General features: G+C 39.7%; 1 protein-coding gene across 17 annotated transcripts in view; it reads left to right on the forward strand.

Annotated features, from left to right (window-relative positions):
• LOC148674773 (nesprin-1-like) overlaps positions 1-13,335 on the forward strand; it is a 229,771-nt gene that overhangs the window by 71,600 nt on the left and 144,836 nt on the right. For all 17 annotated transcript variants that reach the window (XM_088625363.1, XM_088625374.1, XM_088625361.1 and 14 more), the window contains 13 exons: positions 1,212-1,370; positions 3,220-3,384; positions 4,440-4,574; positions 5,594-5,752; positions 6,643-6,851; positions 7,160-7,268; positions 8,426-8,590; positions 9,454-9,621; positions 9,871-10,047; positions 10,502-10,642; positions 11,743-11,903; positions 12,586-12,736; positions 12,881-13,108. In XM_088625363.1, the coding sequence (XP_088481489.1) occupies positions 1,212-1,370; positions 3,220-3,384; positions 4,440-4,574; positions 5,594-5,752; positions 6,643-6,851; positions 7,160-7,268; positions 8,426-8,590; positions 9,454-9,621; positions 9,871-10,047; positions 10,502-10,642; positions 11,743-11,903; positions 12,586-12,736; positions 12,881-13,108 (2,127 nt within the window). The remainder of the gene's footprint in view (positions 1-1,211; positions 1,371-3,219; positions 3,385-4,439; positions 4,575-5,593; positions 5,753-6,642; positions 6,852-7,159; positions 7,269-8,425; positions 8,591-9,453; positions 9,622-9,870; positions 10,048-10,501; positions 10,643-11,742; positions 11,904-12,585; positions 12,737-12,880; positions 13,109-13,335) is intronic.

The raw sequence follows: 13,335 nt of genomic DNA on the forward strand, positions 1-13,335 counted from the left end.
TGAACACACAGAAACTTACTTCCTTCTATCAAGCAGAACTCCACCATACTAATTAGTTCTGTCCCAAGGGCCAGGTTTACATGCTGTAGGCCCCACCCAACTCCCTCTGATGGACAGGTACAGTAACTTTCCATTTATGTAGTGGTCAAGCAGGGTATAACAGGTTTCAAAATGGTGGAATATACAAAAGGCAAACAGAGGACAATTGTGCATCCACACATAAAACATTCAAACACAACCACAACTAATAATAAGGCAATCATTGGTGTTTTCATGATCCTATCCTTGCTTAATTATCCAGGTAAGTACTGTGTGTGTATATGAAAGAACTTGCAAAAAAAAAAAGGCCTTGTGAAAAAAAACAGGGAAAACAAAATAGTATTTCATCACAATCTGCCAATTTTGGCTTTTGTTATTCAGGGAAAGGTGCGTTTCTTTCTTGTTAAACCGCTGTTAACAAAACCGTGTGCTCAATAAATTGCAGAAGCTCTTCTGACATGTCCTGTGAAGAAATGGAGCTGGCACAGACAGTAGTTAACAAAAGTACAGTAGCTCCAAGATGCTCCAAGCATGTTTTTTTTGCTAAAGCTTGCTAGCTATAAACGTTCATTAACTTCATTCATGGATTTGTATTAGTGGTCTCATTTCAGTGTTTAGATGATTGTATTGGGCACATTGTTTTAACAGAATAGCATATATGAAAAATGTTACTTTGCAAAGACAACAATAAGCTTTATACATCATTTCTCTACATTGGAAAATGTTTGGTTTTTTATGGAGTGATGACTGAGTTGGGATTAGATTCTGAACAAAAAAGCCAGAAATATGTACATTTTTAGAAAAATATACATCCTCCAACTTGTGTACCCATGTGGTTAAATGCATTAAAATGTAGAAATTTAAATCTACAGAAATTAAGGCTTCAGTGAATTTCCTGTTTTCAGTGCTGCTGGGTTGACTATTGCCATTTGATATGATGTCTGACAGTTGTTCCATGTACAGTATGTCTCTACAGGGCTGTCCAATGTGTCAGTCTACCTGTAGAGATTCCTGTAAATAGCTTCCAACCAAAACTATGGATTTGTGAAATTTTTCTGTCCCATTACGTTGAGTAACTCCCCTTGTTGGGGAAAGTGTGCATACTTTGATCGTACATGTTTTATGGAATGTTTATTTGCATGCGTGTTTATTTCTTTGTTCATGGATTCCAGGAGTTACTTATTTGCCAACAAAACTGCAAGAAATCTTTAGCACTGATTGAGAAGAACAACCAAGCTATTCAGAGAACCCTGGCCAGCAGCAAGACCCTGCGGCAGTTCGATAAGGCTCTTCTTCAAAAGAGGGTAACTGAGCTGCAGGCCACTTCACAGGTTAGTCACTTTACAGTTTCCAGCTTCGGCCACCTGATCTCTATCTCCGAGACCTTTTCAGGTGTAAAATGCCTCTTCTGAGAGCAGGATAGTTCTTTAATAGTTAATATCTTTTTCCAAATACCAGATGTTTGATGATCAAGTTATTTTGTTTTCTCCAAACAGCAGCTTCTCATATTGACACAAGCTATACTCTACTGTTTCTGAAATGTTCCATAACATTTTCGTGTCCTGCTTTTGAAGAAGATCAGGATAAAAAAAAAATGTCCTGCATATGAGTCAGAATGTCATGTGTTAAGGCACACATTTTGCCGAAGAATGTCACATTGAAGAGGAACAATACATGAATGCAATTACACCACCTGCCTTTTTGAATGACCTTACTTTCTTTGTTGTCCCCGTTGATAAATTTGGTATGTTCTTTGGTATTTTCTGATTTCCGCATCATACTGGAATCATGTCATCTAAATAAGCTGCTTATTCTAATAATCAACCCATTCTATGAATAAGAAACACACTTTCATGTTTTATAAATCTGTGGGTGATGCGTAATTCAAAATGAATAATTAAGAACATTGTCAAATATCATTGGTTTGCTCATGATACTTGCATTCTTAATAACAGTCTCATTTTTTACCATCCAGGAGCAGAGACTGTTTGTCCTATTTCTCATTTTTCATCAGTAAATCAAATTCCATGCATCCTTTATTATCATTGTTGGATAAGCTGTGTTTTTGCTCTAGAACACTTGCTTTTCTCCTTAGAATAGAGGTTACGTTTTTTAGAAGAGCCACAATTCCCCAAACACCTTTCTAGCTGTAATTTCTCAGCATTCGGCTACTGTACCTCCTACAATAACTCTTATGCTGTATTGCACTTGTATTTTAAATGCCAAGCTAGCAATGTACAGTAAATGGCAAAGTGCACATATTCGCTGTAAATATGGTACACATACTGTACCACCAACATACAGTAACTGGTGATTGTCATGTGTTTGTGCTGAGACAGGCCATTCTTTTTCCATCTGGCTCTGAAAATTAAAAGCTGTTTAATACTGTATCATCTACAGTCCAGATGATTTTAATTAGATGTATCCAGTTATTGGGTGTTTTATAAGAGTTCTTAAACTGCTGTGAACTAAATGCCACACGTAAATATTTAAGCAATTTTATTTTTGATGGTTTGAAAATGTTGTCTGAATATTCCTCTATATGCCTTTGTTCTATCCCTGTGAGATGTTGTAATGAGATTGTGTGTTTCCTGGGACAGCAGCATGAGTATTAATAGAACCAGTATAATGAGCTCTAATGATAATGTTACAGAGATGTGTAACCGATCAGCTCAGCTCTTCTTTTGTTCAGTCATCCTCCTCCCTGTTCACCCTCTGTTTACTACAAGTCCAAAAACATGGCCAGCAGCCATAAAGTACTGTAAGTCTGTTTGTACACCTTTAATTCTTAATACAATAATATTTACATAATGGAGCAAGGGGAAGATCATCCTTATTCACTAAATGTGAATTGAAAAGTACACATCCCCACTTCTCTGATGTGGTATTTGATTTAAATTTGATATTTTGTATTAAGAGCACATTCATATACTGAGGAGTTTCATTGATTTGTAAAACAGATACACCTCTAACACTGCACTGGACAGTTTCAGGGTCTTTTACAGTAGGTTATATCATAATGCACGTATTGGCAGATGCTTGTCAGCTTGCTGTGGTGTCTCAGTAGCAGCCTAGTAACTAGCAGTGACTAGTGACTGCTGGTCACTAGCAGAGTTCAGTAGCTAGTGGTGGTGTGCTGGGCCAGTTTCAGCAGCTTTGCTTGCCCCCTGTCTGTGTCAGGCCATGGTGAAGGAGGCTGGGGAGTGGAGGAGACATGCTGAAGCCAACAGCAGCCTGATGAAGAGATTTGAGGAGTCCAGGATTGAGCTGGAGAAGGTTCTCAAGATTGCTCAGTCATCTTTGACAGAAAGAGGAAATCCAGAAGAATTGCTCAAGAAACACACCGTAAGAAAAAAAACACATTTGTTTACCTTACAGAATACCTACATCATGTGTTTCTGTTAGTATTATTTAAGTTAATTGAGGTTTGAATTATTTTGTTTTTGTTTCATTATGCAGTTCTGAGTTAGAGGATGATTGGATGTATTTCTTTTAAACATGGAAGACATACTCAGCATTATAAAACTGTTCATGAATATAATCATTTTTTCAGTTGGTTGGGATAATGAAAATAAATTAAGATTGATTATTGAAGATATGATTATTGTAATAGGATATGAAAGATGTAGTAGGCTTTCTTTTTTGATTAACAGCCACATGTTAATATTCCCATATCAATAAAAAATATATCAGGTGCTGATAAACCCATTTCTAATAACAGTGTATTTAGTATGCAAATATATTGAAATATAATATTATACTTCAATATAATATATATAATATGTGGTTAATAAAATATTGAAATACTGTATAAACAGCTCTATGCTTTATGTATCTCTAGACAAAGGTGCAAATATTGATAGATATTCCAGTAAACAGTGCAGAATACAGTAGTTATTAGAGATACTGTTATTACAGTACATCTAGATTCTAAATTGGTAGTAAAATTACAATATGATTTATTTATCTGTTTGAGACTGATTTACAGGTAGAAAAAATGAGAGAATCTTACCAAGTTGTTGTTATAATCATAGTCACAGTACACCCTGATGCAGATACTGCCCCTGTAGATGAAATAAACAGACACCCACGCTTAAGCTTTTTAGGAGCTATAATAAATTCATATTGAATGCAAATGTACACCTGTTTATCCATATGGCACTACAATTTTTTTTTTCTAATTCTAGCAAGCATTCCTCAGCTTGTGGAGACCATAGGTACTTAAAATCTCTTGCAATGTTCAAGAGTTACAATAAATAATTAAGCTACTAATACAGACCTTTCAGTGTCAGTAGGGAGTCTGAGGAAAGATGCGTCAGCTTCTGTCCTGTGTGCTGATATTAGCTGTTTAGATATTTCACTGTAGGGACTTAAATTTATTTTTTGGGGTCTTTTTACAGGACTTCTTTGGGCAGCTTGACCAGAGGGTCTTGAATACATTCCTAAAGGCCTGTGATGAGCTCACTGATATTCTGCCAGAACAGGAACAGCAGAGCCTGCAGGAAACTGTGCGGAAACTTCACAAACAATGGAAGGTCAGACCAGTGTTCTCCTGTATAACATGAAAGCTCAGACTTTCCATTGTACCATGTAAAACTGTGTCAGTCTTGATTTGTTGAGTTTGCCAGAAACAACAGGGGTCACTAATACATTTTAAAAAAAATACTTCAAAAGGTTGGCATACACCTGTATTACATTTTAATTTAATTTCCATCACTACTACACACAGTGTGAATAAATAAACATACACCATACAGAAGAAATATCACTTAGCCAAAACAATATTAACCTAGAATCTTACTGTATATGGTATTTTGACACAACAGTAGTTTTGTTCTTTTACTGTAGGTTAATGTATAACACAGTGAGATTTCGATTAGTAGAGTTTAAAAAACAAAGTTTTCTACCTAGATGCAGAGATTTAATTAAGATTTAATTTCATGCCACCTCAGAACAAAAAAAAATGTTCTTTGTTTAGCCAAGACAGGCTACTTCTTCGTACTGAGTTTTGTGGATTGCAACATGATTACAGCACATCACCAAAGTACTTTATGTTATGATATTCTGTGATGGGTGTCATGCTATGCACTGACCAAGACTTAATAAGATTTTACATCTGAATAAAATAAATTAATACTGAATTACGCAAGGTTTTGCAATATTGTATGATAAATCAACTGGTTCCCAAATGTGATTTTTTTCTAGATTCGTATATTATTTATTATATATTATATTACTTATCTTATATTATCTTATTATTTATCTTATATTACTTTATTGTATGTTATTTTTTTTCCTAAATTGCATTGCATGTGTAGAGAGTTAGTGTGATCGTGGGCTGTAGAATATTGTAAGATTGTTTAGCATGACTTTTTGTCTTAATTTTTATATTCTAAGCACATTTCATCTCCATTCACTGAATTGCTTGAGTTGAAAGACTTACTCTTTGCCAGCAACGAATACATCAAAAATCATTTGACTGACAAAATCCAGCTTTCTGAAACAGCTTCAATTGCCACGTTCATTTCTCTCATCCGTTGTCTCTCATCTACAGGATCTGCAAGCCGAAGCACCCTATCATTTGCTGCATCTGAAGATTGAGGTGGAGAAGAGCCGTCTGCAGCTGTCTCTGGAGGAGTGTAGCTCTGAGCTGGCTCGGGAGAATAAAGCCCTCCCCACGGCCGGCAGCGAGAGGCTCATCAGGGAGCACAGGGTGAGGATGGGCACTAGATCACTGCTCTCGTTTCTAGCATCCCTCTGCCTTGTGGGCATCATTTCATCTCTCTTGCCAAAGCCATTTTGAATCTGGAGAAGTCCAACTTTCATGGTTATTTCATGGAAAGATTTTACCACCCTTGTGCCTCTGAAACATCAATGTAACAGCTCAATTAATGATGCCCTTCCTGTGATAGTAAAAGCCCCTGTTTAATTGGCTGATGTCCCTATATCCATACATTAGATCCTGGTTCTTTTTGGTAATAATGGAGATCCTGAGGTTGTTAAGGTTAATAACTGAGCCCTATACTAAGCATGACCCTTTTGATACAATTCCTGCAGTATAACCGAGTCCTGTTTGAATGCTAGCTCTCCCACAGATCCTCTTGTTTAAAGGACCCACAAGTTATTGCTGGAGTTCCCAGCAACCCCTGTGTCATCACTTTATGAGCAGGAGCACTGGACCCCTGTTGTTCAGGACATGTATTTTTTGGAACTCCTGTATCACTGTTAGATTTGCTGCGTCAATAATGATCTTGTCTCATCTGGTAACTAGACAGAACTTGTTCATTTGGTTAATGTATAAACCTAAAATACACTAATATTCAAAACTTCAAGGAAGTGAATTTATTTTACTGTAACATAACTTTAAAAGATATATTGACTGACTTCAGTTTGGACTCTTGAAACTATTTGATATTCCCTGGAGGCTGGCAGAGAGGTCGGAGACAGAGAATTTCTGATAGTGGCTATAAATGTTTATCGGTGACCCATAGCTTGCAAGTGCAGGGTTTCACAGCAGAGGGGGTCTCGGTGAGACACTGAGAGAATTAGGTTGAACTTAATTAACAGTTGAAACTGGATGTTTGACCCACTGGTGCTGTCTAGGCTTTCTTCAGGGAGAAGGGCCCGCAGCAGTTGAGTGAGAAGAGACTCCAGCTGATCGAGGAGCTCTGCCAGAAGCTTCCGGAAGGGGACCCAGCCCGCAGTGCTGTAGGGTTCTCCAAGAGGGCCCTCGCTGACCTCAAAACTCAGATCGACAGCACCCACCAGAAACTGCTTCAGCATCCAGACAAATGGAAGGAGTTCAACTCCAGGTGAGAGCATTGCTGTGCTCAAACTAATCCAGATCTTGACAGTTTACACACAGGCAACAACAACAAAACCCAACAGAAGCACTGATGTACCCAGTTTAAAGAACTTGCCTTATGCTTTTCTAAGTTGCTTCTCATTTTAAAAATCCTCTTTATTATACTCTGGCAAATATTTTGCTTCCAAATCTGAAGACTGTGCAATTTTAATTTTAAGGCCAAGTGAATCACTAGTTTAATATCTGAATGTGCTTCTTCACATAATGCCACTGTGATCACTATGCTGTTTCGTTTTGGTGTTCTTTTCCTTTCAGATTCTCAGAGCTCTCAGCCTGGCTTTCAGCAAAGGAAAGTCAACTGAGATTGCTGCGTAATAGAGCCAGTGACCCAAGCAAGTATGGGCAAGTGAAAACGACAATAGAGGTAATTCTTTTGCCAGGCTGATGGACTTTATTGAGTGTTACTGTATGTTGTTTCCGGTAATATAGGTCCTGGAAACTGATATTCCCTGTTAACACTGAAAAAGAATCATTTCTTTGTATTATTTTTATATACCCATACCTTTTATTTTACGAACATAGTTCGCTCCCAGCAACCCTTTAGTATAGAGAAAATTAATTAAAAGAAAAACCTGTTTCCATTACTTCTTACGGGGGAAAATTACAGTCTGTTCTGGGCCTCAAAATGTCATCCCTCCTTTAAGTTTTTCCACCAAAAAAGACAATAATAACTAACATTCATACTGCAGTTTGTCTTTTTTGTAATGAAAAATCCTGCTTACCTAGTTAGACATAATTAATCGTGACATAAGTACTGTACTGTAACCAATTCATCTGCTTTTTGTGTAACTATGCACGCAAATTTCTTAACACTTTCAGGGTCCTTGATGAAGTCTAAACCACAAATATTATTTTGAAAAGTTAGAGCACACACAATAGCATACAATGCATGAAGCAAGATGTGGTGAACTCACACGTCTCTTGTATCACTCCGTCGGCTCAGTGCTGGCTCTCACCCATACCAGTTAGTGGAATGTGATGCGAACACTCAATATGAAATGAGTAGTATGACACCCTCAATCTTCATTTGGCAGAGGTTTCGAAAAGCTTCTTCATAGTTTCGAAGTTGGCTTTTGTTATTCGAAATCCGGGTAACAATCCACATGCTTCGCAGTATCAAATTTTCATAAAAGCAACATTCATAAAAAAAGGATTGGGGGTACTTAACTAGTATTAAGAATATAAATAAACAATATAATTTTATATTTGTACGGAAGTTCTTAGGCAGCATTACCATGTGTTTTGCATTCACCTGTGCCATAAAATGTTAATTATTTTTTGTTACTATTGTTAAGGACAAGTGAAATTATACAAATTCACAACAAAGGTCTAGGTAATATGTCTCTGTGAACATGTTACCTGCAAGTGCATTCTTTTAGGTACAGGAGGCCTTGAAACTGAACTATGAAGACATTTGCTTGAATTATATGATTCATATTAGAAGAGGGCAGTGAATCACTAAGAAACATGTTAAATCTTAGCTCAAATAAAGTGATCCCAACGAATATGTGTGCTGTATAGGAGCTACGGCACGATGCCGAGGAACAGGAGAGCAATCTGAGCTGGCTGAAGTCACGGCTCGACACGCTGATTGAGGTCTGTATGGAGAGTGAGGCGAAGAGGCAGTCCGGAGCACTGACTAAGCTTTCCAATGACTTCAGGGGTCTCCTCACGTCACTCACCGAGGTGAGTAAATAGACCAGCTCTTCCTTTTTCACTTGCGTTTTCTGCAGTATAATTTCATGTTATGTTTTTATATCGCTCTAAAACAAAAAAACAAACAAAAAACAGGCCCTTTAAAAATGTTTTGACTCATACATTGCTAAATAGAAACTCCAAGATGTGCTTAGACTTCTTTGTCATTCTTTGCTATTTTTGCTTTTATTTGTCCTTTACCAATATTAAGTCCTGTATCAGTTACTTGCATGTAATGAGAACCATTTAAAATAGTTTCTTTGATTTTTAATTATACTTGACCTCAGAATGTCCCATTTAGACCAGTTATTTCCTAAGTAGGAGTTAGCATGTACGTATATGCTTTATGCTATCCATCCATTTTCTGACTACATTATCCAATTTAGAGTTGGAAGGGGACTGGAGTCCATCACTGGAGGAATGTCAGTCTATCACTGGGCACATGCAGACACACACACACACACACACACACACACACACACACACACACACACTCTAACCAGGGCCAATTCTTCTCAGAAGTCAATTAACCTGCCAGTATGTCTTTGGACTGTGGGAGAGCACTGGAGCTCCCGGAGGAAACACATATGAACATGGGGAGAACATACAGACTCCACACAGATAGTACCTCAGGTCTAGAATTGAACCCAGGGACCTGGCTCTGTGAGGCAGCAATGCTAAACACTGCACTGCCGTGCCACCTAAATGTTCAACCATGTAATCTTTACCCATCAATGCTGCTTTATACTATATGATCCTGAGTTTAATCCTCCTTAATTTTTTGTGGCCATGACAGCGTTTTGGCAGCGTTCTGTGTTTGGTGACTACTGTCTCCTGTCCTGTGCTCCTTGCAGTCTGAGAAGGTGGTGTCTGCAGTGGGAGACTGCGTCCAGTTCAAACAGGAGGTTAAGAACGCTCTGGAGGAGCTTTTTCAAGGGCAGAAAGAGGCCCAGGCTGAAGCTTACAAAATTCTGGACTCAGACAATGTGAGGGAGGCACAGCAGCTGCTTCTCCTTCACCAGGTTTGTGACGCTGTTTCAGCTGATCTCACACTGCCAATGTTGGTGAATCTATTGCCCCCTGGTGGACCAAAACCTCATACTGTAAAGTCATCACAGTAGGAACTACTGTAGTAGGAACTTCAACCTGCAATACAGTGTGGCTGTCGGGATCAACAGTAGTACAGTTGCTCCCTTTTTGAATGACAGCATGTCATTTATTGCCACAGTCTGTACATTGTACCAGCTCATGGGGTGTTCTTGCACTTGCAGCAACAGCTAAAGAGGTTGCGGGCAAAAAAGAAGGATGTGCAACAGCAGATTGCCCGGGGACAGCATCTGCAGACTGAGGAAGGTCTTGCCAGCTCCCTGCGGCCAGACTTGCAGGAGCTGGAGAGCACCCTGAAGAAAATGGAGCACACCATGGAGACACAGGAGCAGAGCCTGCAGGTGACCAGTGTCCCTTTTCGGTTGGTCATGTAATACCCTAATGGGCACTTTCCAGGCCTATGTGCTTTTACTATAAAAGCATCCAAGAATCCAGCGATAAAGACCAAAAGATGGCGGAGTAACCTCCTTTGTATCTTGAAAGTGTATCATAGATTGGTTTTCTTATCGCAATGAGACCATGTATACTGTAGGTCACACAGACTTCAGAAGAGGGCCTCAAATTTAATCCTGGAGTTTCAGGTTAAAGAATCGAAAGAATAAAAAATGTTGCAAAAGCAGGAAATTATGGAATAAGGGAAAGGTTTTCAAAAGATTGAAAGTTATAACAGTAACTTTAGGGAAAGCTGGAAAGCTGGCAATAGCATATTTGGGAATAAATATATATTCCACTGGTTTAACCGTTTTCTTTTCTTGTGTGTGTTTGTTTGGGATTGTTTTGTTCTCTGACACCAAGGCAACTCTGTGTGAGTGGCAGCAGTTTGAGGGGGAGCGTGAGGTGGTGGAGGAGTTTGTGAGCAGGGCCAGCTGCGCCCTGGAGCCAGGCCTCACCTTCAGCAGCCTGGAGAGCCTGTCATCCGAGCTGGAACAAACCAGGGTGAGAGGCGGGAGCCTGAAACGCATCCTGGTGACCGTACCGAAACCTAGATCATCTTGGTGTTTCGTCACATTCTCTTATACTGTATACTGTATTTTATACTTCCTGTCAAATCACTATTTTGTCAGTTAGGTTCTCTGAAATGATGTTTTTAAGTGAAGTTTCAATTAGTCTGGCACAGAAAATAATCTGTGAATGCTGTAAAATCATCCATGGAAAACACAGATCTGTAGCAATTTCATATTAATGCAAAATATGTCTTGTAAGTTTCAAATCTTCCCATAGGTTCAGCACTATTTAAGAAGGATGAACTAGGGTGGAATCAAAAAAGCTTTTATCATCAAATAATGCTCTAGCATCGTTGGTTGAATACCATCTTGCAGAAAGGGAAACCTTTATAATGTCATGTCATGTCATTTGCCAAACCGCTTTATACCATACGGTGTCACGGGAAGCCGTAGCCTACCTGGCAAGCAACGAGCGCAAGGCAGGGTACAGCCTGGATGAGACGCCAGTTCATCGCAGGGCAAGTGCAAGCCAGTCATACAGGAGAACAATTTGGAGGCCACAGTAAAGCTTGAGGTGGAAAATTTGACCCGGACACTGGGATAACTCCCTACTCTTATTGAGAAATGCCCAGGGATCTTTAATGACCACTGAGAGTCAGGACCTCGGTTTAACGTCTCATCTGAAAGATGGCGCCCACTACAGTAGAGTGTCCCCCCCACTATACCAGAGTATTAGGACCCCCACAGACCGCAGGGTGGGCACCTCCCGCTGGTCCCACTAACACCACTCCAGCAGCAACTACAGGTTTTCCCAGGAGGTCTCCCATCCAAGTACTGACCAGCTCAACCCTGCTTAGCTTCAGTGGGTAGCCAGTTGAGAGCTGCAGGGTGATATGGTTGCTGGCCATCTGCATATTGTACAAGGTGAAAATCTTTATTAGGAACTACTATAATAAATTGCTAACATGAAGTGTGGTCAATCTGTTATTGCTGTATGTTGTACAGTGTACTATAATTTTTGGATGTATGGCTATGAATGTATTGTAAGAGCTATGGCTGAATACTGAAGCCCATGTCTTTGTACGCAAACAGGAGCTGTCCAGACAGAGTGAGGTACAGGCAGCAAAAGTGGAGACCCTGCTGAAGGGATCTAGTGAAATACAGCTGGGGCCCAAAAATCAGATCCGTCTCCAGGAGCAAGCCAGGGCCATCTATGAACAAGTTAGCAGAGTGGAGAGTGGCCTCAAGAAAGGGTAATTCATTTAAAGAGCACTATATTTGTGAAATCCATTCCTCCCTTAGAGAAAAATACATAGTTTGTTTTTTTAAAATACCTTTATCAAGAGTTGGAGCTCAGTGATTACGGGTTTGCACGTGAGTCATGTTGCTAGCTGACAGTGGGGTTCCCCAGGGGGCAGAGCCACAACTGGGGAGTGGGGGGTGAGACCAGTCAGCCACGCCTCTCTTGGCTCTTAGTGGCACAGCGAACCCTGCAACCTCCCGGGTGCTTGCAGGTTTGAGGTGCTCTCAGTGTGGGACACATCTCCGCTATTCTGTGCTGTTGACTGTGACGTGTTAAAAGACTAGCATCTAACCAACACGGCCTTGATAGTAACCCAGTGCAAAAGTAGACATACTGTATATATACATTTCTACCAAGAATAAAACTTACCTCTCATAACTTGGGTTGGCCTTATTTTTTATTTAAATCATTTTCTGTATTTATAGTATACTATGGCTACTACATTTTCCAATACACTTAACCTCATGTTAATAATTAATAAAATATGAATAATATTGATAGAAATGTGTTACCCTTAATAACATTGTTCAGAGTATTTTTCATTTATTAGAAGAAGCACATTTTTTCTTTAAATTAATTGCTCATGCTTTTGTGGGTTTCTTCTTTATTAAACTCCCACAATTTTTTTACAGTGTTTCACAACTGGAAACAATGAAAATGAAATGGGAGCAATTTGGCAATGATTTTGAGGCCTTTTCAGTGTGGATCACTGAAAAGGAGAAAGAGCTCGATGCCATCAATTCCTCCTCCCTTCTGCTTGAACAGCAGATCAGCAAAGTCAAGGTGAGCACAGAGCATGATGAACACAGATAACTATGTTTGATGACCAATTACCAAGCACATAATCGTGTTTCAGTCCTTTCTGTCAGTAATGTTATCAGATTTACTAGTCAGCAGTGAATAATTGAGTCTCCTGCAATCATTCAGGCTGTGAGACAGGAACTGGAGGAGAGGGCCGCTGTCCTGCCCACGCTGGAGACTGAGTCTCAAGCTCTGAGCCAGTTTGTGTCTCAAGGCGAAGCTGCCCGTATCAAGGCCAGGCTGGCTCAGATCGGCAGATATTGGGAGGAGCTGAAAGAGCACACAGAGACCCTGGAGGCCATGCTGCAGGAGAGTGTTTCCCAGCAGCAGAGGTTTCACCACAGCCTCTCACAGGTACTGTACCCACTGACAGGGGGGCCTGCTGAGATACACATGTCAAAGGGCAACTCAAGGACAATGTTGTCTGGGACTGCCGTTGCATATCAGAGTGCATGATGTCTGCTAATGAAACCTGGAAAACAGCTGAAAAGAATATAGTAGAAGTTATGAGCAAAGTGAAAGGTTAACACGAGTGTCGGGGGGGGGAACTGTTCTTTTTACAAATAGTATTTTCTCACATC

Source organism: Lepisosteus platostomus, chromosome 3 (assembly GCF_059453375.1).
Source record: "Lepisosteus platostomus isolate fLepPlt1 chromosome 3, fLepPlt1.hap1, whole genome shotgun sequence".
Taxonomy (NCBI): domain Eukaryota; kingdom Metazoa; phylum Chordata; class Actinopteri; order Semionotiformes; family Lepisosteidae; genus Lepisosteus; species Lepisosteus platostomus.